The sequence below is a fragment of the Vigna umbellata genome, chromosome 1 (assembly GCF_029865625.1).
Source record: "Vigna umbellata cultivar VRB3 chromosome 1, Vumbellata_1.0, whole genome shotgun sequence".
NCBI lineage: Eukaryota > Viridiplantae > Streptophyta > Magnoliopsida > Fabales > Fabaceae > Vigna > Vigna umbellata.
The window spans coordinates 11,358,196-11,382,452 of NC_142165.1; the positions used below are offsets into that span (position 1 = coordinate 11,358,196).

Consider the following 24,257-nt stretch of genomic DNA (forward strand, 5'->3'; position numbering starts at 1 on the left):
TTAATGGCTCAGCTTTGGTAAAATCTAAGCCAATTCCCCTAACCCTTGTCCTTCAAGAATTGTCACATAAGTAGGACAAGAAATTTGACCAAACTTTCGATGAGAACGAATGGTTTCTTGGTGAGGTAACGAAATTACCAAGCTGATCCTTCTGCATGATTATGCTCTGCAGCTGTAGAAACTTGAGGCTTGTGTACAAATTTGTGTCTTTGCCATATATGTGGGAAATCGTAGTGAAAAGGGTTGGACCAAAACTCAACTTGAATCTGAGCCTATGTGATTGTACTATTCTGCAAAATTTCATTCTGAGCCAGCAGCATATCTAGGGATATATTGCAATTTCCTATGTTTTAAATAGATTAGAAGATATTGACTGGTTTGATACTCTTATATCAAACCAACACATAAAATAAAACTACAATATTAACTTTTAAAAATAAGTTAGTTCATAAACTGACAAATTGGTTTATCTTGAAAAAACTAGGAGTGACTTACTTTAATTTAGGTAACTTTATAATTCAATCTATTGGACTGCATAGATAACACTTACTTTACCATTTATGTATCACAGTTTGGATGGTAACTGAGTTTAAAGATTCTAACAAAATGAACAACATTGATGTGTTTTTACTTAATCCCTTCTTTTTTACTTTTTTAATTTTCAATTTCTTTAACTACTAAATATATGGTTTGTTCATACAATCTTTTATTTTTTTAAATGGGAAGAATCAGGCATGTGTGAAAAATGAATACCTATCTACTTTTCAAAACAGAAAGTATTATTTCTCTATGAAAAATATTTTGGTAACCCTCACAAATGTATGCTTTGTATTGAGCAGTGAGTGTTCTCCAACAGATGCTACAACTGAAATCTCAATATAACATTTTCATTTTTAAAGCTAATTTGGTTGCTACAAAGGAAGACTGGTTTATTTTTAATATATATAATAATTTAGGACGTAGGATTTAGAGTTTAGGATAAATATTTAAATATATTTTTCTGTTTAGGGTTTAAATGTCTTAATCATCTAACAAACTGTAATTAAGAAATTGAAAAAAAAATTCAAAGAATTAACAACTATTAATTCATGTGTATGTCTTCCTTTTCTCAAGTCATGACATTGTTTTATAAAAAAATATCCTTTTGTGTGAAAAAAGTAATTTTTGAAATGGTATATGATATTTTTGAAGTGAAAATAAGTAACTCCATGAGTAACTTGGAATTTTCATTTTAACGAAGAGACTTATTTTGTTATAAATTTTATCTTTAAAATATATATATATATATATATATATATATATATATATATATATATATATATATATAATGCCTTTTATTCTTTATAGTTAAAGAAAAATTAGAAAGTAAAATTACAAGAATTAGAAAAAGGTTAAACAAATAATTAAAATAAGGCTTCTAATGAATTTCAGTTCAGAAGTCTAAGGTTGGGACTGATCTAGGGTTTGTGACTATGCAGACTATAAATATCAATCATTGAACACAAGCAGAATATTTTTCTATTCTTCCCACTCCACACTCTGCATTGCCACTCTTCTATTCAATCACACCAGATGGCTGTCACCTTCTCAGATCTACACACCGAAGAGGGTATCAAAACCCTCGATCAATTCCTTTCTGGGAAAACCTATATTTCTGGGTAACACTTATACCATTCACTCAATTTCTGTTAAAAAACCAATCTTTCACTGTTTCTGATATTTGGGTGGTTGAATTTGTGTGTGGCTTATTTTTTGTTTGACTTCAGGGATCTATTGACAAAGGATGATATCAAAGTGTATGCAGCTGTTGTGGAAAAGCCTGGGGACTCTTTCCCCAATGCTGCCAAGTGGTACGATGTTGTCTCTTCTCATCTTGCCTCAAGGTTTGTTCCTCTCTCACTTCATTTCCTCTTTTTTTCTGCTGCAATTCTGCTTTTGTTATTTTATTTTTGTCGGATTTTTCAAATTTTTGTTAATGCTAAATTTTATTTGAGTAGCTTCCCTGGGAAGGCTCAAGGGGTTAGATTCAGTACCGTAGCTGCTCCAGCTGAAGCTGCACCTGCCAAATCGGTATGTGTTTTCTTTAATCTTACATTTGTTGTCTCTGTAATTTTCTTTTAAAAAAATCGTTTCTTTTATTGAAAATGCATAAATAAGTTAGTCATAAATCGTGAATTTTGTTGTTGATAGGAAACTAAAGGACAAACCTTTTGTAAATAAGAGTGTGATGGTTGGTGATTGCCATGCATATAGTGGTAGGTTATCAATCTGAATTTTTATAGTTGTGTTGTCGAGCAGCTATGAAGTTAGGGTTATGAGAGAGGTATGGGAATGAGAGGCATGACACTATGGGACCTGGATTCCCTTCTGTCTGAAATGTAATTGCAGAGAATCCTTAATTGAGTCATTGAATTATGACTGCAGGACCTTGCACTTGCAGTTGCTTTTTGTGACTGCTGGGAATTTGGGTCCTATTTCATAGAAGAGATAGGAAGTGGCTTGCATGCACTTCAAGAGTGTGTGTGAAAGTGCAATCTTTACCAGTTATTTTGTGTTTCAAACTTTATAAGGTTAATAGAATATGAATGAAAGAAACATCTTGGGATTATGATTCCAGAGTTGGCTGAATGAAATTTGAAAATAGAGTCCAGGTCTGAAATGAGAGGCATGGCACTAAGGGACCTGGATTCCCTTCTGTCTTAAATGTAATTGCTGAGAATCTTTAATTGAGCCCTTGGATTATTTTATGACATGATTCAAGTGCTTGCTAATAATCAAGTTATTACCTCAATGCATTCATTTCTCCCATTTTTTATCCATCCCAAAGATTTTCTTTTTCATTTTTAATTTTCTTACTCGCCACAAGGCACTTTTTTTTACTTTTCAATATTTTGACCTTGTAACATCTCAAATTTAAAACTATCACTCTAACAGAAAGAGAATATTTAAAAATTGTCAAACTTGGAAACCTTGGATTTGTGCTTAAAATAGAAAACAAAGCAATATATTATTATTTTCTTTCAAAAATATACTTCCATTTAGGGGAACACCTGGTTGAATTTACGTTAATATTCAGTTTTGGAAAGAGCAGAGCTTGAATTTTTAACCATACTAATGTAGTTGCTATTCCTGAATGAGATAGTTTTTAGCTAAGATAGCTACTTTGAAGGCACATTGTAGAGCTGAACAATACTATTTCTTAGAAAGTAGATCTTAAAAGCTCACTTAATCTCACAAAAATTGTCTTATAAAGAATAGATTTGTATCCATTTATATATTATAACTTGTCTATATTCCAGATCAATGTGGAATCTCCAATACACCCTCTTTCTAAGGATTGAATATAGCCGGTTTGATAGTGAGTGATACAATAAACCCAATAAATTTCAATAAAATGGGTTTTGAATCATCTTAAAAATGGAAAACGTAAAAAAATGTATAAAAGAGTGTAATTGTCTCTTAGCTGATTCATTCATATTTTTTACATCAGTAAAATACAAAAGATGAGTTAACCTATTCAAAAAGTTAACCCCTCACACTAGCTAAGCAATTCTGACACTATTAAAACGAGATAGTTATCTTGATTGGGTTCATCAGGATGTGTTTATTAAGTAAACTCGTTATCTAGGATAACACTATTAGAGGCAGTACACGTATTCTGGAATTCTAGAATATAAACTTTTGGCTTTTTATAGTATGCTGATACTTATTGTGAAATGTTATATATTATTGTAGCTGTTCAGTAGCTGCTAAAGTGAACTTGTTCAACTGATGTAATAATTGGGATTTCTTTGAATTGTCAGGCTGCTACTGCTGATGAAGATGATGATGATCTTGATCTCTTTGGTGACGAGACAGAGGAGGATAAGAAGGCAGCAGAGGAAAGGGAGGCTGCTAAAAAGCCTGCCAAGAAAAAAGAGAGTAAGCTTTCTTAAGAGCTCGGTGACAGTAATTTCTGGTCCACGAAACATTTCCCATAAATAAAATATTGATAGAAGCTGTTCTGGACTTTGTTTAATTCAAGTAAAATTGTCTTGCTATTTGGGAAACGTAGAAACTAGGCATGTTGCTATACAGTAGAACAATGGTTGAAATTTGTAAGAACTTGTCACATACAGGGGCTTTTTCTTATCTCTAGATTTTACTTCATTGCTGAAATTGTTGGAAACTGTAACTGAATGACGTTGTATAGGTGGCAAGTCTTCTGTCCTACTCGATGTCAAGCCTTGGGATGATGAGACCGACATGAAGAAGCTGGAAGAGGCTGTCCGCAGTATTGAGATGCCTGGTTTATTGTGGGGAGCATGTATGTTCAAAGTTTCATAAACTTTTCTCACTCAAATCTGATCCATTCACTATAATGGCTATGCATTGTCTGTAAATTTTGTTATCCTATCAGTCAATCAGAAATCAGTGTTAACATTATTTTTAAGACAGTTATTGTTTAAGTCCAAAGAAAGCTACTTTACATAGTAGTTTGTGATTGAAAGACATTGTAAACCATCCTTATAATGTAAGTGTATAATCTATTTTTTTCTTGAAAACATTACAATGTATCTAAAATGGATTGTTTTAATTGATACAGCCAAACTGGTGCCAGTGGGATATGGAATCAAGAAATTGCAGATCATGATGACTATTGTGGATGACCTTGTATCTGTGGACACCCTCATAGAAGAACGCCTGACTGTTGAGCCATGCAACGAGTATATCCAAAGTTGTGACATTGTTGCATTCAACAAAATTTAAGTTTTCTTGTTGGATTTCGAGTTTGGCCATTTTCAAGCGGCTGATCAGACTTCGAGTCTGATTGATACTCCCTTCCTTTCATTCTTCATGTTTGGTATGTTTCTGTAGTGGTTTTGTTGCAAGAATTGTGAGAAGTAAAACAGATAGATATACTGAGTATCCATGTTATGGTGTAACTTTGAATTTTACTTTTTAATTTAGATACCAAGATAAATGAACAATGTTCTTGCATTTAATTGTTTATAAGTTTCTCAGCTCTAGTTTCATGGAATGTGCTTCAGGGTATGTAGCATGAAACAGGTTCGGTTTCTGACACGTAACCATTATATGTTCTTTTTAAGTTATTTATTGGTGCTTAGTTGTTGGAACCAACCAAGAATATTCCCTTCACCAAAGCCAAATTTGCTGACTTTGGCTTTATCAACTTCACCGAACAATCATTACTGCTACTGCAACAGTACCCTTCACATAAGATTTCTGATTTCATTCATCTATGACACACCACTCTGTTTCTAGAATTCATCTTACTAAAGTATTATTATGTAGATTTTACCTTTGACTATTATTTTCTATTCGTTTGGTTTTGAAATAAAAAAGTCATGTTAAACTTTTTTTATGAAGTTAATTTTAATTTGTTATACACATTAGTTTTTAAAAGTGACAAGTTTCTGAAGAAGTGTTAAAGTTGACTTTCTCAAGAAGCTACTGTGTTGACCCTCAAATATTGAAGGTAATATGTATTTTTAAAGAATTTAGAACATGAAAGAAATGGTATCATAATTAAGTGTACTACAATGACCCTTTCTATAAAACACTGGTTTTATGAGAGACTATTCTTTTTTTAACAAATATAATTTCATTTCAACTTATTGACCATGTTTACCTGTTCACCACCCATTTCCACTTATTCACACATTCACACGAAGTATAATACACTAATGTCTGTATCACTTTATTTTGTAAAGTTTTTTTATTTTTTGGAACTCAAATTTGGTTTAGTATATAATAACTGAAATTTTGGTGTTTAAAAAAATTATGGATTACAAATAAATTTATATTGTTTGAATTTATCTTGATTTTAATGGAAAATTTTCATAATAATTAACAGAGTAAGAGAAATACTTAACTTTTTAAATCAGAGTAAGATGGTGATCATTTAAGTGATGAAAATATCATTAATTTATTATGTAAATTTATAAACATAGCTTAGTTTTTTTAATTATTTAATGTTTTTTTTCTTTTACTTTTATCTAATTGATGTTTAATACTTTAATATTTCGATGATTATATTTTTTAGAAAGAAATTATATTAAATATTTAATAATTTTATATTTTGTTGTGATTTTTACTTTTATAAAAGTAACTTATTTTAAGATAAACCTGCAATTATATACTAAAAATATTTATCTACCAATACCAGAAAATGCATACTGAAAAAATATGTAAGAAAAAGAAAAAGAAAAAGAAAAATAGTTCAGGGTCAAAGAAATGTCGAAATCAAAAGTACAGTGTGATTTATTTATTTTATCAGTGACAAAAGGCTCCATTCACTTCTATATTATTATCGGTCTCTCCTACATGTTTTTCTGGAAAAATAAATTAATAAAATAAATAGTTGATTTTAGGAGAAACGCAACTAACCCAAAAAATTTAACACAGTTGGTAAATAGTTGACTTTCTTAAATTTGTTTATTATGAGTTTAATTTTTTATTATGTGTACGAAGAAAATTTTATTTAAAAAAAGTTTACTTTGTGATTTGAAGAGTATTACTCTCAACTGTCAATTAAAAATATTTTGATGTAAAAAAAGAAGAAATAAATGAAAGTAAAATTGTTCACATTATTATTTTAATGTTTCTCTCACCATATGAAACTTTACGATGATTTTGTCAAATAACTCCCCAGTTCATTCTTTATCAGTGAAATTTTAAAATACATCACCGACAATGGAAATATACAAAAATATACTGCTTATATTTTTAATGTGAATTTTATTTTAAATATATTTAATTATTCACTAAAAAAATTGGTTGTACAATATTCATAAAATGTATTTACGTAACTTAAGAGTAAAAATAATACTTTTATTTATTGGTATTTCAATTTACAATGTATTAGTCATCTTCGCTATACATTTTTATTTTTTTTTATAAATATTAATATTTTGACTGGTACCTGTTTGACATTGGATATTGAATATAACTTTTCATTTAGACTCAATCTTATACCGTAGTAATAGTAGTCAATCTTTTTAAATTTGTGGGTCAACTTCCTACAGTAAGTTGACTGATGTATATAAAAATATTAAAAAAAAAACAAATTGGACAATTAATTGAAAATGAAAAAAATAAAAAATGATGGTCACATTAGTTTATTGAAGGTAAAATCAAAGAGTAAGGCACATAATAATTAAAAAAGAAACAAGTACATCAAAAAATGTCTAAATTTATGAGATACTTACAACTTAAATCAGACATTTATTTAAAGAGAAAAACATAAAATATTCTATATAGTATGCATTATTGACACATTAGTTTGATCTAACATATTTATTGTGATTATAATATCTCATTTTTTATATTAAATTAATATTTTAACATCTTTTAAAGGTTTCTTCCTTCTTAGTATTTTATGTTGAAAAATAAGGTGAGAATAAGAGAAACCAAAACAAACCATAACAAGGTAAAAGTATCAAAAAGTTTGTTAGGTAAATTCAAATAAATTGAATTTTTTTATTATAGAGTAAATGTCAATGTTTAATCTAAAAAGAGTCATTCAAGGAATTTAAAAAGTTGTGTTTCACTTTAAATCTTACGTAATTGTATTTTCATATCGTTAGGAAGATACTTTAATATTAAAGTCAGACAATTCAGATACTTATAATGTGTAATAACTTTATTTCTTGTTTCAAATCTATATTAACAATAACCTAATTATGATAATAATCATATTTTTTCTTAAGTTATTCAACACTGAAATTAATTGTCCTGATGATTAATTATTTGGTCAAGTTCTACAATGTTTGATTTTAAAAGTGATTTGTTTAAATTTATTACTAACAATTACAGTCATACAATATAATTTGTATTTTTATATTTTTCTTGTATATTACTCATAATTTCCTTCTTGGTTGTTAGTTTGAAAAATTGTTAATCTAGATGCTTCAATATTTAAATTCTTTAATTAAGGTTTGAAGGTGAATTTTTAACTTCAAATTGTAATAGGAGGTACCATTTTATTATATATAAAGAAATAAAGAAAATGTTAATCTAATAATATTAAAATCGAGTTTTTATTAATACTATATTTCTTTTTCTTTTGTTTTTTTAACTGCAGAATTATATATTTGTATTTTAAGAGTGTACATATCCAGCTTGATTTTCTTTTGTGTTGGGGTTAAAATAGCTTCTTCTTCTTTTTGTTGCGTATATTCAATTAAAATTGAGTTGGTAACATGTTCGAGAATTTTAAATTCGGTAAATCGGATCAAGTCCAACAATATAATAATATAGAAAATGCTTTTATATTTTATTATATAAATACTATTTATGTATATATTATAAATATTATCGTTTCCTTGTAATTATTAAAAATATTGGGCTGGTAATATATTTATTTGGCGTAGATTGTAGAATAAAACAGTGGGAGTGGAGTAAGAGTAGAAACAAGTGTCATATTTTAAGAGAAATTTTCTTATAGTATTTTTCAACGTTAATAAAATATTTTCTCTTTTTTTATATATTTTTGTTTCTTTTACTTTTTTCTTTTTCTTATCAGAATTTTCTTTCAATTTTTTTCTTTTATTTGTGAAACAAAATCATCCACAAATAATTTATGGTATTAAGTTAAGAAACATTAAGTCAAAAAATATGAATCATATTAAAAATTGATATGCATTAATCCGCTTACAATTGATTATTATGATGAATTCAGGTTGATACAAATATTTTAAAATTAATTAAAATGGATAATATAATACTAAAGACAAAACATTAATGAATATTTTTTTCATGAATTTAAACCAAAACATAAAAATATTGATTTAATAGACACTTAATTTAAAGAATTTTTTTATTGGATTTTCAAAGAAAAATTAATTATATAGAAATTTAAATATTATTTAAGAATAAAATGTGTTTAAAATATTTTAAGTTTGTAAGAAACTAAATTATATCATATCATAGTATATAAACTGAAACATATTTTATTATATGCTATTCTATTTGATTAAAGTTTCTAAAACAAATTTTGCTAGCACGATACTTTCTTTGTGTTCCTTGTTAATCCTTACTCAGTTGTCTTGTCAGTATTGAAAATAAAATATTAATTAAAATAAAAAATTGAAATAAACAAGAATTATATTATTTTAAAAAGAAAATAAACATGAAACAGTTTTTTATACCATTTAAAGTTTTTACTTTCAACGAATTCAACTCACAAAAAAAATTCATGTTAGATTATTATAAGGTAACAAATAATTTCGTATTAAAAGACAGGATTTACAATTATGTTACTTGTGTCTACGGAAGATGTCTTGCCAAAAATGTTACCCTCAATTTAAGATAGAATCATAGAATGAACTCACAATGCAATAGGAATGTTCTAAAATGATATTAGCAACAAAAAAGGTTTATAAATTGATTGCAAAATCAAACGAGATCACCAAAAAACACACAAAAGAATAGTTCCGTGTTGTGTTTAAATTAGATTCGAAAGGTTTTAGAAGATAACTCGTGTAACTGCAATTCTGCAACAAACGCGGTAAAAAAAAAATGGCCGTGTTTGATTAATTATTCCATGGAAACTGCTGATAGTTTGTGTTGGAAATTCCACTATGTTTCTTTTCTCCCACTAAGAATTTTACTTTAATTTATTGTATAAAAGAAAGAGTCACAACACGAATTCTGAAGTGGTAAAATCAAGACTTTTGCATCAGTGGAACAAACTTCAGAAGCATAAAAGGTCATCTTCTCTCTCCCTCTCCCTACTTTCTCTCTCTTTTGCCTCAAACTCCGAATCTTCAGGTACTAACCTTTGAGTTCTTGCTTCTTCTTTTTTCTTTTGATAAGTTTCACTACGATGAATTCGGAAACTTTCTGCACTGATGCAATTTTTTTTGGGTTTATACCTCTTTTTTTTTTGTTGTGGTTGATTGTTTATGTAAAATTCGAGCTTAATTTGGCCATTAGAGTAACTGGGTATTGATAAATTGAATCCCCATTTGAAAAAAACCTCTTCTTTGTTGACAAGTTTGTTGTTGTCTTCTTAATTTTAACTTGGGATTTAGGTATGCTTTATCTCCACTGTTACTGTTTCTCACGATTAGTGCTCTTTGAATCATGGATGAATTTTGTTATTCCTTTATTCATCTTTGATAATTTTGTAAATCCTTCAAGGAAAACGTTGATTTCATTTCAATTTTTCTATTATGATGGATATGCGAGCATTTCCCCCTTGTTACTGTTGGACCTGATTCCTTAAACTATTCTTTGTTGTGTTGATGGATGGAAGCATGACTTCTCAATGAAAACAGATTGTTATTGCAATTGTTGTTTTGCGTAGTTTTACACTGATATGTAGCATCTGGTGTTGATGATTGCAATTTGTGATTTGTAAATTGTTGTGAAATTTGGGTGCATTTGTTAGGTATTCAAGATGAAATCCCTAACGAGCTCTCTAACTCTCACTTACTTACACCAACACGGAGCAAAATAGAATGAGAAAGAATGGAATTGCATTCACACCAACAAATCAAGAATACAATGTTCACAGGAGCTTAACCTCCTTCACCTGGTCCTTAGACCGGTCAACTACAAACAAGTCACTAACTAACTTTCAGAAACAAATACAGGGTCCTTATATAGACCCTGTTCCCGCCCTCTTAACTGTTATTCTGTTAGATAACAGTTAGGTCTTATTCCTCACCCTTCTCCTCTCATAAACCCTCCAAGGCCTAACATTACTCCCCCCTTGAAAATCAACCTTGTCCCCAAGGTTGAATTCTGGGAACTGTTCTTGCATCATCACCCGATCTTCCCAAGTGGCGCTTTCCTCCCCACTGTTTTGCCATTCAATGAGTAATTGCTCTCTTTGGTCCCCTCCTTGCTGCTGGACCCTTCTATCTAACACTCTGCTAGGCAAACAGGTTGGGCCACTTTCCTGCAGATCTTTTGGCAGCTCCTTCTCTACCTGCTTCGTTCCAATAGCTAACTTCAACTGGGACGCATGGAAAACTGGATGAATCCTTGCGTTCTCAGGTAACTGCAACTTGAATGCTACTTCCCCTATCTGCTGAATCACCTTAAACGGTCCATAATACCTAGCTGCTAATTTCGGGTGCAACCTCACAGGCATCGTAACTTGTCGGTGCGGTCTGATTTTGAGAAATACCCAGTCATCCACCTTAATCGTAACTGGCTTCCTCCCTCGGTTAGCTTGTTTGACCATCGCATCCTGAGCCCTTGCCAAATGGAAACGAAGTTGCTGCAGTGCCTCATCACGCGTCTGCAATTCCTGGGCTACAGCTTCTACCATCGTTTCTCCCGGTACAAACCTGGTCAAAGTAGGGGGTGATCTTCCATAGACAACTTCAAAAGGGGTACTCTTCGCTGCTCCCTGATAGCTGGTATTATACCAGTATTCGGCCCAAGGGAGAATCATGTTCCAGCTTTTAGGCTGTTCAGAGCAAAAACATCTGAGATACCCTTCTAAAATTCTGTTGAGCACTTCCGTTTGTCCATCAGTCTCTGGATGGTAGGAGGTGCTCATCTGAAGCTGAGTACCCTGTAACTTGAATAATTCCCTCCAAAACAAACTGAGAAAGAGTGGGTCTCGGTCACTGACTATAGTTTTGGGTATCCCGTGCAACTTCACAATCTCCTTTACAAACGCTTCAGCCACTGTCTTTGCGGTATAAGGATGTTTGAGAGGAATGAAATGTGCGTACTTGCTCAGACGATCCACAACTACAAGTATCGCGTCGTACCCCTTGGATTTCGGCAACCTTACTATGAAATCCATGCTGATATCTTCCCACACAGCCTGGGGTATTGGTAGGGGTTGCAACAATCCTTGGGGAGAGGCTGCTAAATATTTGTGTTGCTGACATACCAGGCACTGAGTTACAAATTCTGTTACAGCCTTCTTCATTCCGATCCAGTACAAGGACTGTGCGATCCGGCGGTAGGTGCGGTATACTCCCGAATGACCTCCCGTCGGTGTAGTATGATGCTCAACCAGCAGCTTCGGAATCCAACTTGACTTGGCTGAGAGAACCAGTCTCCCCTTGTAATGCAACCTCCCATTCTCCATCGTGAATGCTGGATGTTTGTCAGGATCTTGGTTTAGGGCGGTTATAATTTTTCTAAGCTCTTCGTCCTCATCAACTTCCTTTACCACTTCCTGGAAGTCTTTCCAGTATGGTCTTACTACCATATTCAGCTCCTTCTCCCTTCCTGGAATACCCTCCTCGGTTTCCTCCTCCGATTCATCTCTTTCCTTTCTCGATAAAGCGTCAGCCACCTTATTAGTTTGCCCCGTCTTGTAAACGATTTCGAAATCGTAGCCCAGTAGCTTGGCTATCCAGTGTTGTTGAGCTGGGGTGGTTATTCTCTGTTCCAGCAAAAACCGCAAGCTTTTCTGATCAGTGTGCACTACGAATTTCTGACCCATCAGATAGGGCCGCCAGTGCTGAACCGCCAACGCCACCGCCATGAGCTCCTTCTCGTAGATCGACTTCCCCAACGTCCCCTCCGACAACGCCTTACTAAAGTAAGCTATGGGTCTTTTTCTCTGTGTCAATACAGCCCCGATACCCACCCCCGAGGCGTCACACTCCACTTGAAACTGTCGTGTGAAATCTGGTAGCGCAAGCACTGGGGCCGTCGTCACCGCCTCCTTTAATCGACCCATTGCTCCTCTAGCAGCTTCAGTCCAGACAAAGCTCCCCCTTTTTAGCATCTCCGTTAATGGTCGCGCTATCTTGCCGTAATCTCGGACGAATCTCCGGTAATACCCGGTGAGTCCCAAAAATCCCCTCAGCGCTTTTATCGTTCTCGGTTCTTCCCAGGCTAGAACCGCCTCCACTTTCTCCTTGTCCATTTCGACACCTCCCCCTGTTATTACATGGCCCAAATATCTTATCGATGTTCTTCCAAACTCACTCTTCTTTCGGTTGACAACCCATTGCTGTTCCTGTAGTCGCCCCATCACGAGATTCACCTGCTGCATATGCTCAGTCCAAGTCGGACTGTACACGAGTATATCGTCAAAAAAGACGAGAACGAACTTCCGCAGGTAGGGTCGGAACAGCTCGTTCATGGCACTTTGGAAGGTGGCCGGAGCATTTGTGAGGCCGAAGGGCATCACCAGGAATTCGTAGTGGCCCAAGTGCGTTCTGAACGCTGTTTTCGGAACATCCTCTTCTTCCATCCTTATTTGATGGTACCCGGATTTGAGGTCCATTTTCGAAAAATACGTCGCTCCCCCTAGTTCATCCAGAAGCTCTTCAATCACCGGGATGGGAAACTTGTTTGGAACAGTCACCCTGTTGAGAGCCCGGTAGTCGATGCAAAATCTCCAACTTCCGTCCTTCTTCTTAACGAGGATCACCGGACTGGAGAATGGACTTATACTGGGTTGGATAACCCCTGCATGTAACATCTCCGCCACCTGTCGCTCGATCTCCGATTTCATGACATGTGGGTAACGATAAGGGTGCACATTTACAGGATCGGCCCCTTCTTTTAAAACAATCTGATGTTTCGCCATTTTATTAGGTGGCAGTCCTGGAAATTCCTGGAATACCCCCGCATACTGTTCCAAAAGTTTCTTCATATCCTCCTTTTGTTCTCTCGTCAACTCACTTTCTTCCTCAGTCTCCCAACTTGCCTCTTTGCCCTCCAGACTCCAAACCAACGCACACGACTCTACCTCGCTAAGTTTCAGCAGTTGTTCGGGTTCTATCACCCTCCTCTCCAACCTCGGGTCTCCGGTTATGGTGCGTTTCTGCTCCCCTTGCCAGAACGACATGGTGGATTTTCCCCAGTCTACCGTGATCTCACCCAACTTAGCCAACCACTCCACTCCGAGAATCATGTCTACGCCCCCCAGTTCGAACAAATAAAATCTCTCCATGATCTCGACGTCCCCCATGCAAACCACCACTCTCGGACAACACCCCCGCGTCTTCTTTCGTTGACCATCCCCCAAACTGACGTGATATGGGGATGTGTCTTCCTGCTCGAGTTTCAGCTCCCTTACCAATTCTTGACTAACGAAGATGTGGCTCGCGCCACTGTCCACTAGTATCAGCACCTTTCTCTCTCCCACTCTCCCCTGCAGCTTCAAGGTTTTTGGTTGAGTCAGCCCTCCGGCTGAGAAAGCCGACAACTCCATGCATGGCGGTTCTGTCTCCGCCCCTGTCTCTCCTTCATCTCCTTCTTCGTCCTCGGCCAACAGCACCACCCTCAAGTTCTTCTCAGGACATTGGTGCCCGGGACTAAAGGGCCCCCCACAGCGAAAACATCTACCCTCCTCCCGGCGCTTCAAGTACTCAGGATACGGCAAATTTCTTGAGCTCCGATTCCGACTGTCCCCGCCGCCGTAACCTCCGCTCCTCACGGGTTCACTCCCTGGCGCCGTGTCGCGCTTCACCGATCCCACACTCTCTATCGGTGTCGCTCGAACCATGCTACCCCTTGGTTGCTCCGTCCTCGTCACCACCGCTCCTCCTCCTGACGATCGTCCCCACGCGGGGGTAGTCTTCGCTGCCGTCCATCCCATCAACCCTAGGCCGCGAAGAGCTTCCTCTACGTCCCGCGCAATCTTCATCGCCGTCATCAAATCGCGGGGATCATGTGGTCTCATCTGACACCGCAGCTCCTCACGTAACCCCGCAATGAAATAACCTAACAATTGGTTATCGGAAAATTCCTTTGTCTGCCCCGCCAATGCTTCGAATTCTTTCACGTACTCCTCCACGGTAGTGGTCTGCCTAATCGCCGCTATTCTTTCGTAAATTCCCCCACGGTGGCGACTCTCGAATCGGATCAGCAATGCTTCCTTCAACCCCTCCCAGGTTCGATCCGTTGCCTTGTCTTTCCAGAACTTGAACCAGTAAGCCGCGCTTCCCTCCATGCTGATATGAGCCAATTCGACTTTCTCCGCTTCCGCTACCTTCTGAATCTCAAAGAACTTCTCCGCTCTGTTAATCCAATACAGAGGATCAGGTCCTTCGAATATGGGTAACTCCACCCGTCGTCTCCAATTAAAGCCGTTGTCTGATCGCTCTCCCTCTCTTCCCCCTCCTTCGTTCTCGCGCCGGTTCCCTCCATTATGGTTCACTGAATCCTGACTTTCATCCGAGCCTGATTCCCCTTGGCTGTTACGTTTCCCCATCAACCGTAACAATTCTTGAATGTCTTTGCGCATCGCGATCGATTCTTGGCGATTCGCTGCCGTCTCTGCCTTCAAACCGTCGACCGCCAACTCCAGGTGCTCCATCTTCCCCTCAACCTTGACCATTCTTCCCTCCATCACTCGCGCTTTCCTCCGATCTGATCCGGCAGGTCGGACCACTTTGTTAGGTATTCAAGATGAAATCCCTAACGAGCTCTCTAACTCTCACTTACTTACACCAACACGGAGCAAAATAGAATGAGAAAGAATGGAATTGCATTCACACCAACAAATCAAGAATACAATGTTCACAGGAGCTTAACCTCCTTCACCTGGTCCTTAGACCGGTCAACTACAAACAAGTCACTAACTAACTTTCAGAAACAAATACAGGGTCCTTATATAGACCCTGTTCCCGCCCTCTTAACTGTTATTCTGTTAGATAACAGTTAGGTCTTATTCCTCACCCTTCTCCTCTCATAAACCCTCCAAGGCCTAACAGCATTTGCAACTAAATTTCTATTACATCATATAGTTATGGTTAAAATGTATTGAAAATCGCCACATTATGAGAGAAAGCCAATAAAAAGCTGTGACCATCATCCTTTCTTGAGCCCAATAAATTTCAGTTGATTGTAAAAACAATCAAAGAATATGTGGGTAGCTTTTCTTTCATCAAATTTGTTCAAGTGTTTAATGTTTCGATCCGAATGTATGACTCTGGATGAACAGCTTCTTTGTTCAGAGTAGTCTTGACTCTTGATTTGTCCTTGGTTCAAATTTTAGTGAGCATAATTTACTGTGCTTCTTTGTACTGTATGGTTGACTTGGCTTTAACCACCTTTAGCTTAATTGGGATAATTTGTTCCTGTGAGTTACTAAGTTATTCAGTTTAGACCTACATATCAATACTAGCATAGTCAATTGGCGTATTGAATCTTGTTTACTGATTCCAACTTTATAACTATTGTTTTGATTAATCAAATCAATGTTATTCATATCTGAATATGAGGGTGTCTTTCACACAGAACGTTGAATTTTGGTGCAGATTTACAGATTAAAAAATCCTGTTAAAAAATAAAAAGATGTCAAGTGGAGCAACGCACTGGTGTTATGCGTGCAGACAACCAATTGTGCTTGATGGGGGAGACACTCTCTGTCCTTACTGTGATGGAGGTTTTGTACAAGAACTTGATGAGTTGCGAGGAGCAGCACCTGCACCCCAGCATTCATATTCTTCATCACAGTCCGGAGAGTTTCATCAAATGCCTGACCTTTTTGATGCTATACATGCTTTCATGGGGCAGAGAGGTTCTGACCAGAGATTCGGGCTTATGGATGCTGTTGATAATTTCATGAGGCATAGAATGGCTGGAAGAAACTCAAACTTTGATGTTAGAGCAAGGTCGGGTTCTTTCCCAGCTCCTGAACAGAGTTGGGGTGTTTTCAGTTCTGGTCCTTATTTAATATTTCATGGTCAAGTTCCTGGATTCTCCTTGGCCACTGGCAGCCCAAGAGGTGGTAGACCTCAGCGTGTTGATTTTGGTGATTACTTTATGGGTCCTGGACTGGAAGAACTCATTGAGCAACTCACCATGAATGACCGGCGAGGTCCACCACCGGCAGCACGTTCTTCGATCGATGCTATGCCTACTATTAGGATAACACAGGCACATCTTCGCTTGGATTCACACTGTCCAGTTTGTAAAGATAAATTTGAACTAGGCACTGAAGCCAGAGAGATGCCATGCAACCATATCTACCATTCTGACTGCATTGTTCCTTGGTTGGTTCAGCATAACTCGTGTCCTGTTTGCCGTGTTGAGTTGCCACCTCAAGGACAGGTTAGTTCCCGCAGTGCTCGAAGTTTTGGAGGAAGGAATGCCAGCACCAGCAGTGGCACTGACAGCAGCTCCAGGAGCAGGGAGAACAGCAGCCCTCAGAACCATGGAAGGAGAAACCCCTTATCATTCTTGTGGCCATTTCGCTCCTCTTCTAGCTCAAACAATAGTCATTATTCTGAGACTGGTGGAAGCAGCTCTTCAACCACTCCTGATCAGAATAATGGAACTAGTTATAGTGGTTGGCCTTTTGATCACTAGAAGTCAACCGTTTCTTCTCATGGATAAGTATAATTTCCTGTCTAATAATGCTTGTAATTTAAATTGCTAAGAGTTTATCAAGATTGTTTTTCAAACTTAAGCTTATGTAAGGAAGATAAGATAGAGGCTTCTTAAAATCTTTGTACATGAAATTGTCTGTTCAGTTGAATCTCTTTGAAACTTCAACGTTTCATCTGTCATTATGCAGTTTGATTGTTTCTTTCTGATATGGGTTTGTTTGGTTTCTTTCGGGGTCTAGGCAGCAAGCACAAAATGCCAAGAATAATTTGTTTGTTAGATGAAACTTATACCCACATCAGATTTCCTTCATGAAATCACTGCATCATCAAGTTTATGCACTTTTGAGAATGTTTTAAGTCCAGATTCTCTGGATTCTTTTTATGCTGTATTTTAGTGAGTTGTCAATGAATGTGTATTTTAGTGAGTATTTTTATAGCTAAAATAGAATTGGAAATTTGTTGGAATTCTGCAAGTTGTCACTGAATGTGTTAGTCCTTGCTTGCATGCCATGATGAATAGGTTTCTGTTTGGTTTATTTTTGAGAAAAAGTAAGCAAATATTGCACCCATTGACATGACTCTGATGTATATCCAAATTAGTCAGTCAGATATTTACGTTAGAATGCTTCTCACAATTTGATTACATTTACAAATTGTAATTTTTTCTCTCTAAATATCTATAATTCTAACACTCCTTGCATGCAGAAAAAAGTAATATGTACTCCATTAGAAGTTTATTTAACTTTGCTATATAAAACTGAGGATAAGATACTGTATTCAGTCAATTTATAGATAAAGAAAAGGAGAAAATATCAGTGGGGGCCAAATTCTAAAGGGGGTTGGAACTTTGTGATGCTTGTTTGTATTTGTTTATCTTTATCTTTAATAATTTTTTGTTTTATCTAACCTTTTCATTCAAGTTTTAAATGCAAGTTAAAATGACTGTTATCCACATTCTTTTTATATATTACATTTAAAATTATAAAAATTTATAAGGATAGAAACACAATTAGAAGAAAAAAATTAATAGTGTGCTTAATTAAGAAATATCGTATTTAATTAACATTACAAAACTAAAACTTGAGAAAAATAAATGTTTTTATGAAGATATTAAATGTAATTCTTAAAGTAAAAAAAAGGGATAACAAAAAAAGGGGGAAAAAGGAATATCATAATTTCTTGTTTTTAGTTTACATGGCAATAACATGAGTACAATGGATTGTGATTCTTTTTTGGGTTAATAACAATAAAAGTAGAAATATGTAAACAATCAAATAAAATTAACAAAATATATATTTAACAAAGAAGAGTTTATACAAGATAATTTAGTTGTTTAATGTTATAATCAAACAAAGTAATTTCAGACAAATAAAAGCTAAACCATTGAAACGTACAATATATTAATCACTAAAAAACTCCAAATTAAAAATAACTATCATTTGTTGCCCAAAATTTTCTTGTTTATTTTAAATAAATTAAAATAAATAAGAACATCATTATCCTATCTCTTCGCCGTTATTTTTAAATGTTAATGTATTTGACTAAATACTTTTTAGTTTTCATTTTACGGTAAGAAACTACAATTAACAATTTACTAAACAAAAAGAAATTTCAACTCTTTTTCATAAATACATTCATTAAATACAATTTACATTTACTACACACGTTGTCTAAAATGCGTCGCATAACCAAAACAGTTCCATAAAAAATATAAATTATTTATAAATATTTATTTAAAACTCAAATAAAATAAAATCAAACATTTAGCCAAAAATAAACATAAATAAGCTAAACAAAATTATAAGCATCCTCTCACTTTTAATTTTTCTCACACATCTTTTACCACACCATATATTTCTTAATTACTATTTTTTCTCAATTTTATCACTCTAATAGAAATTAAAATTAAACTATGGTTTTGTGATATTGTAATGTACACAGAAAGACAAAAAGTTGGGACTATGTTGGCATGTATACATTAATTACAATGCCAGGAGTCACAAGCACCATCATTCTCTTCCTCAAAAGCTTTATCTGTCACACTTAATACAAACAAACATCATGCCTCACATTTCAATACCAATTTTGGAAACTACACACAATTTTTTATTACCACTGCTTATTTTTTGCAATTTCCTAGTCCCACAAATTACGCTATTTTTCTTTCTCATCAAGTGAAAAAACTAAACAAAAACTTAGATTACTATACATACTGCACAGTTTACTGTCACAGTTACATATTTTTTGAACTGGCCATTGAATAAAGTAGATATAGGAAGCATATGCAGGCTCCACCAAACCACTACTTTTTTATCATATCAGATATTTTTGTACTACTTTTGGCTTTGGATAATTATTGAAAGCAAAATGAACAGTTTCCAATCTCTACACAGCGTTGTGTGCTTTAATTATATGGATATTAGAGAAAAAAAGTTCAAGAATTCAAACCTTGCAGACAAAATAGAGCCAACTGTGATGCTGCCAACTTGTTCAAAACTTTATTATGAATGAACCAAAATGCATAAAGTAAAACCAAAATGTCTTGTCACATTAATTTGTCTTTGTTTATTATTTATTATTATTTTGAGTGTTTGATCTCTAATCAATTTGACAGCTAGCAGATTCACTACCACAATTTATGGCATCTTTTCTGTGGTAGAATTTCAAACTAAAATCTTGATTTTGGCAGTGAAAAGGTGCTGACAGAAAGATTTTGCAGATAAGGTAAAAATGGAGACAGATAAAAGAAAAATAAGACATCGTATAATAAATAATGCAATAGAAATAAATAAACATAGAAAATTTTATTATATAAACTATTTATGAACTGTTGTTTGAACAATAAATGTTTGAATTAAACACAACTAACATGCATGCACACAAGCTGTCTCATAGTTTCCTCCCACATGGCTGTTTTTGTCTTTTTCAAAAAGGTTACTTTTGATTTAGAAAATTAAAAATTTCTTTAATGCAAACTCTGGTTTAATTCAAAAAGATGAGTTTGAGTTCAATTTGACAAGGACAATGCAGCAGGAATAACTCCAAAAAGCAATAGAACTGTCAGTGACAAAAACTGAAAACTACTTTTCAAGAAATAACTATGAGCTGCATATGTTTGTTGTATAAAAAGATTATGATGGTCATGAAGAAAACAATGAGCAATCACATGAACACATGCAGGTAGAACATTTCAGCTATACCTACACAACTTCAAGGCTTTAGAAAATGTTTGAGTCCAACAATGCAAGTGGTGAAACTAAAGTCAGTTTGTGTCAGAGGTATGTTCTGTCTGTTGGGAGATTCACTTACATTCTTGGAATCCTATTTCATAGCTCAAATATACAAAGAAGTAGAATCATGTCAGTTCCTAGCCTTCAAAGTCTGCAATTTACTTGACAACAAGGCAGTATAGGTCACAGTAAATCATAAATTGTTTGTATCAGATTTAAGTGTCAGCTTTTATGCAGAAGATATGAAAGAAAAAGAAAAAATCAAACACTTACATTCTTCATGACAATCATGATCATTGCCACATCAATAAAGAGTGCAAGTAAAGTAACTACAGATGCTAAAAAGCCTGTTTCTAATCAGGAATTACAGCGAAAACAGCACCCACCTGTGATTTTTATTTGCATTTGAGGGATATGATGATGGCAATAAGCAATGCTTCAGTGCATACAAATAAGCAAAATCAAGGGAAAAGTAATCATAAGTTTTGCAGCTATGAATATTAAATAATAATACACATTTAAACTTGGATGACAGAGATTGTGATATCTATATAAGCTTCACATGAGAGAAGCATCACTCCAATATGCTTAACAACAAAGGGCATGTCTTAGTATTTCCATGAAGAGTGGTCTGTGATAAGCAGTGTTGAAATCCAGAAACTAGCATCATACTGATACAGTCAATGCTGTAATAGACAAACTGGTTTTCATAAACAGGTTACATATGAAACAACTTTGCTGTCCAATGTGAAGACAATGGCTTAGTAAGCATTTCCTGTTTCTAAATTATTAAGCCAAGGCCCAAATGGTTAGCACAGGAACACGGGTCCAGTACCGAGTAGCCCACAACTGGTTTAAGTCCATCAGCATCAGATCCTTCTGCAGACGTGTCCAGAAGCCTTTGCACGAGTGAGGAGAGAGAACAGAGAATTCCAGAATTGTAAAAACCACCCCCAAGAACTTAAAGAAAAACAACCGGCGGAGCGGAAGCAGAGCAGGTACTAGACCTGCTCTGATACCATATTAAGCCAAGGCCCAAATGGTTAGCACAGGAACACGGGCCCAGTACCGAGTAGTCCACAACTTGTTTAAGTCCATCAGCATCAGATCCTTCTGCAGACGTGTCCAGAAGCCTTTGCACGAGTGAGGAGAGAGAACAGAGGATTCCAGAGAATTCCTCCTCAGCACCTGGTGAACCAGCGGCGGTCCGGTGGCTTTGGAGTGCTCAGACGGCGATGGTGCAGAAGGGAAAAATGAAGAGCGCAAAGAGACAAGTAAGTAAAACGTAAACTTTTCTTAATCTGATGTTATTGCTTTTTACTGAATCATTCTCACTGTTTCTGTTTACGGCTGGCTGCTGAGCACCTGCTGGATCTGGGATTGGGGGAGGGGTATATTTACATGAATCCTCTCAAGAACTCTGTTATTGATCACCTGATACAGGTAGAACAAACTGGTTCGCATTAGGAGCATTGGTTCTTTGAGCCTTATTAGACAACAACTGTGAAATACCTTTCAGCATAATGGCATTCAATCCAGAGCAACAAGCTAGGATGGTCAATGAGCACATAGATCTTGGAGTGCAGAATCTGAATCCGGTAGATCAACCTGTCAATCTCATGGATGCTTTCATGGACAAACCAACTGCAGGCGAAGGGTCAAAGCAGTTTGACCAGATTGGGACTCTTATGTCAATACAACTGTATGAGGATGATGATCCCACTGACAATTATGCGTTCGGGCTTCTGACCTACAATGCAGAAACATCCATTGAACCACTAGAAACAGTAGGTGCTGTGCTGGCCATGCTAAAGCACTGCTGGGTGAATTTGAGGGCAAACATGGAGGGGTATGCCACAAGAGCTGGAATCTCTTATCAGACAGTGAGGGTTCCATCTCAAGCGACTACTTTCAACTTGCCCCTGGAGCTAGCTAGGAGGTACAGTGGCCCGGAAATGATAACAATCACAGGTTATTTGATCATGCTGCTATTCAAAAACATCAATGCTGTGAGCTACGACCAGTTCTTCTATGAGAGGATGTCTGCAATGAAAGCATTGGCTAGAGTGCCAACTACCTCCCCTATCGTGCCTCTGTTTCGGCTAGCAAAAGCAGGGCACATAAGACAGGTATTAGGTGCTAACAATCTGTTTTGCAGGGCTGTCATTCAGTGCTTGATCGAAGAGCGGACGAGGGATGGAGAGTATAGCAGGTTCTGCGACTACATTCTGGACATCATTGCCTGGACAGGCATGAGTGCGTACCGGTGGGTCTTTGAGTGCTTGATGCTCAATGACTCTCCAATTTTCTTCAGTAGCATTGTGCGAGCTGAAGTATTGGCATTGAATGACGTCATAACAGCAATGGCTAAGTGCAGATATCCTGCATTCTTTCCTTACTTCGGAGCCCTTGACGATGTTAGCAAGTTGAAGAGAGCCAGGTTCCCAATAATTCTCTCTGTGGCAAGGGTCATCAAACAAAGAACCAATGCTCCTACTGCGAACCAGTTTGTTCTACCTGTATCAGGTGATCAATTACGCTTGGTTGAGGAGCTAGCTAATGCTCATCAGATGACTGTGGCTAGAAGGCGTGAAACACAACCAATGAAGCAAGCTAGACAACTTCTATGTGGACCTAACTAGCAGGGCGCTAGTGAGAACAGAGTTCTTGAGAGGATTCATGTAAATATATCCCCTCCCCCAATCCCAGATCCAGCAGGTGCTCAGCAGCCAGCTGTAAACAGAAACAGTGAGAATGATTCAGTAAAAAGCAATAACATCAGATTAAGAAAAGTTTACGTTTTACTTACTTGTCTCTTTGCGCTCTTCATTTTTACCATCGCCGTCTGAGCACTCCAAAGCCACCGGACCGCCGCTGGTTCACCAGGTGCTGAGGAGGAATTATCTGGAATCCTCTGTTCTCTCTCCTCACTCGAGCAAAGGCTTCTGGACACGTCTGCAGAAGGATCTGATGCTGATGGACTTAAACCAGTTGTGGGCTACTCGGTACTGGGCCCGTGTTCCTGTGCTAACCATTTGGGCCTTGGCTTAATATAAATCAGAATTTTCATTCAAGAACCAGCCAAGACAATTGCTCTCATAAACTGCTGTTCTGAAAAAGTTAAATACAGTACTGTTCTGATCAAATTGAAAAGGAAAATGTTTATTTTTACAGCACTTTCACCAACTCAAAACGCACTTTGAGGGATATTTTGATGATTAAAAAAATTAATCTTTATATTATAAAGAAAGAGAGAGATTGAAGTTAAAAAACTCGATGAAAAATAATACAAGGAATAGCAATGTCGTCGTACAGTGGTTTTGCATAGGAGAAAGTTATGTATGATAGTTATGGTGTCCCTCCTAACTCGCCATTGAAAAGGTTCAATTGGATCCATTCATATAATTTAGTAATGATGGGAGAAACAAGATTTTTCACAATAAGAAAACCATTTTCCGCAGGATCGGAAACTGTACGTAATTCGTGCTAAAGCAATTTCTTTAAGAAAATTAACGTTAATCTTTTGGCTGGAAACATGAATTCAGTGTCTTTTTTCATTCACCATTAGCTCAAAATTTCATCCATATCTCAAAGTTTCATCTTAAACGGTACAAAAATAAATAAAATCTAACTTGAAATTATTTTTATCAAAAAGAGAAACTTTCAAAAGAAAAACTTAGAAATATGGATGGTTGAGATTCTTAAAAGAGTTTAAGTTTCGTATTAAATAAAAATGAAAAAAATAAACACTATATAA

The 24,257-nt window shown here is 35.7% G+C and overlaps 2 protein-coding genes and 1 pseudogene across 4 annotated transcripts; all 3 read left to right on the plus strand.

The window, feature by feature from the left end:
- Positions 1-1,498: 1,498 nt before the first annotated feature.
- Positions 1,499-4,985, plus strand: LOC148204624 (elongation factor 1-beta-like). Its single transcript, XM_088094710.1, has 6 exons — positions 1,499-1,658; positions 1,767-1,883; positions 1,998-2,070; positions 3,804-3,921; positions 4,193-4,306; positions 4,586-4,985. The coding sequence occupies exons 1-6, from the start codon at positions 1,573-1,575 to the stop codon at positions 4,747-4,749; spliced, it is 672 nt and encodes a 223-aa protein (XP_087950836.1). The 5' UTR covers positions 1,499-1,572; the 3' UTR covers positions 4,750-4,985.
- A 4,495-nt stretch (positions 4,986-9,480) lies between these two features.
- Positions 9,481-17,477, plus strand: LOC124832539 (putative E3 ubiquitin-protein ligase RHC1A pseudogene; annotated as a pseudogene). 2 transcript variants are annotated; one of them, XR_015780897.1, is made up of 2 exons: positions 9,481-9,712; positions 16,197-17,477. The product of XR_015780897.1 is annotated as a putative E3 ubiquitin-protein ligase RHC1A pseudogene, transcript variant X2 (transcript). The 2 variants fall into 2 exon arrangements; XR_015780896.1 differs by having other exon boundaries at positions 9,482-9,774.
- Positions 17,478-20,839: 3,362 nt separating this feature from the next.
- Positions 20,840-23,304, plus strand: LOC124838023 (uncharacterized). Its single transcript, XM_047313530.2, has 2 exons — positions 20,840-21,774; positions 21,944-23,304. The coding sequence occupies exon 2, from the start codon at positions 22,024-22,026 to the stop codon at positions 23,140-23,142; it is 1,119 nt and encodes a 372-aa protein (XP_047169486.2). The 5' UTR covers positions 20,840-21,774; positions 21,944-22,023; the 3' UTR covers positions 23,143-23,304.
- Positions 23,305-24,257: the final 953 nt, after the last annotated feature.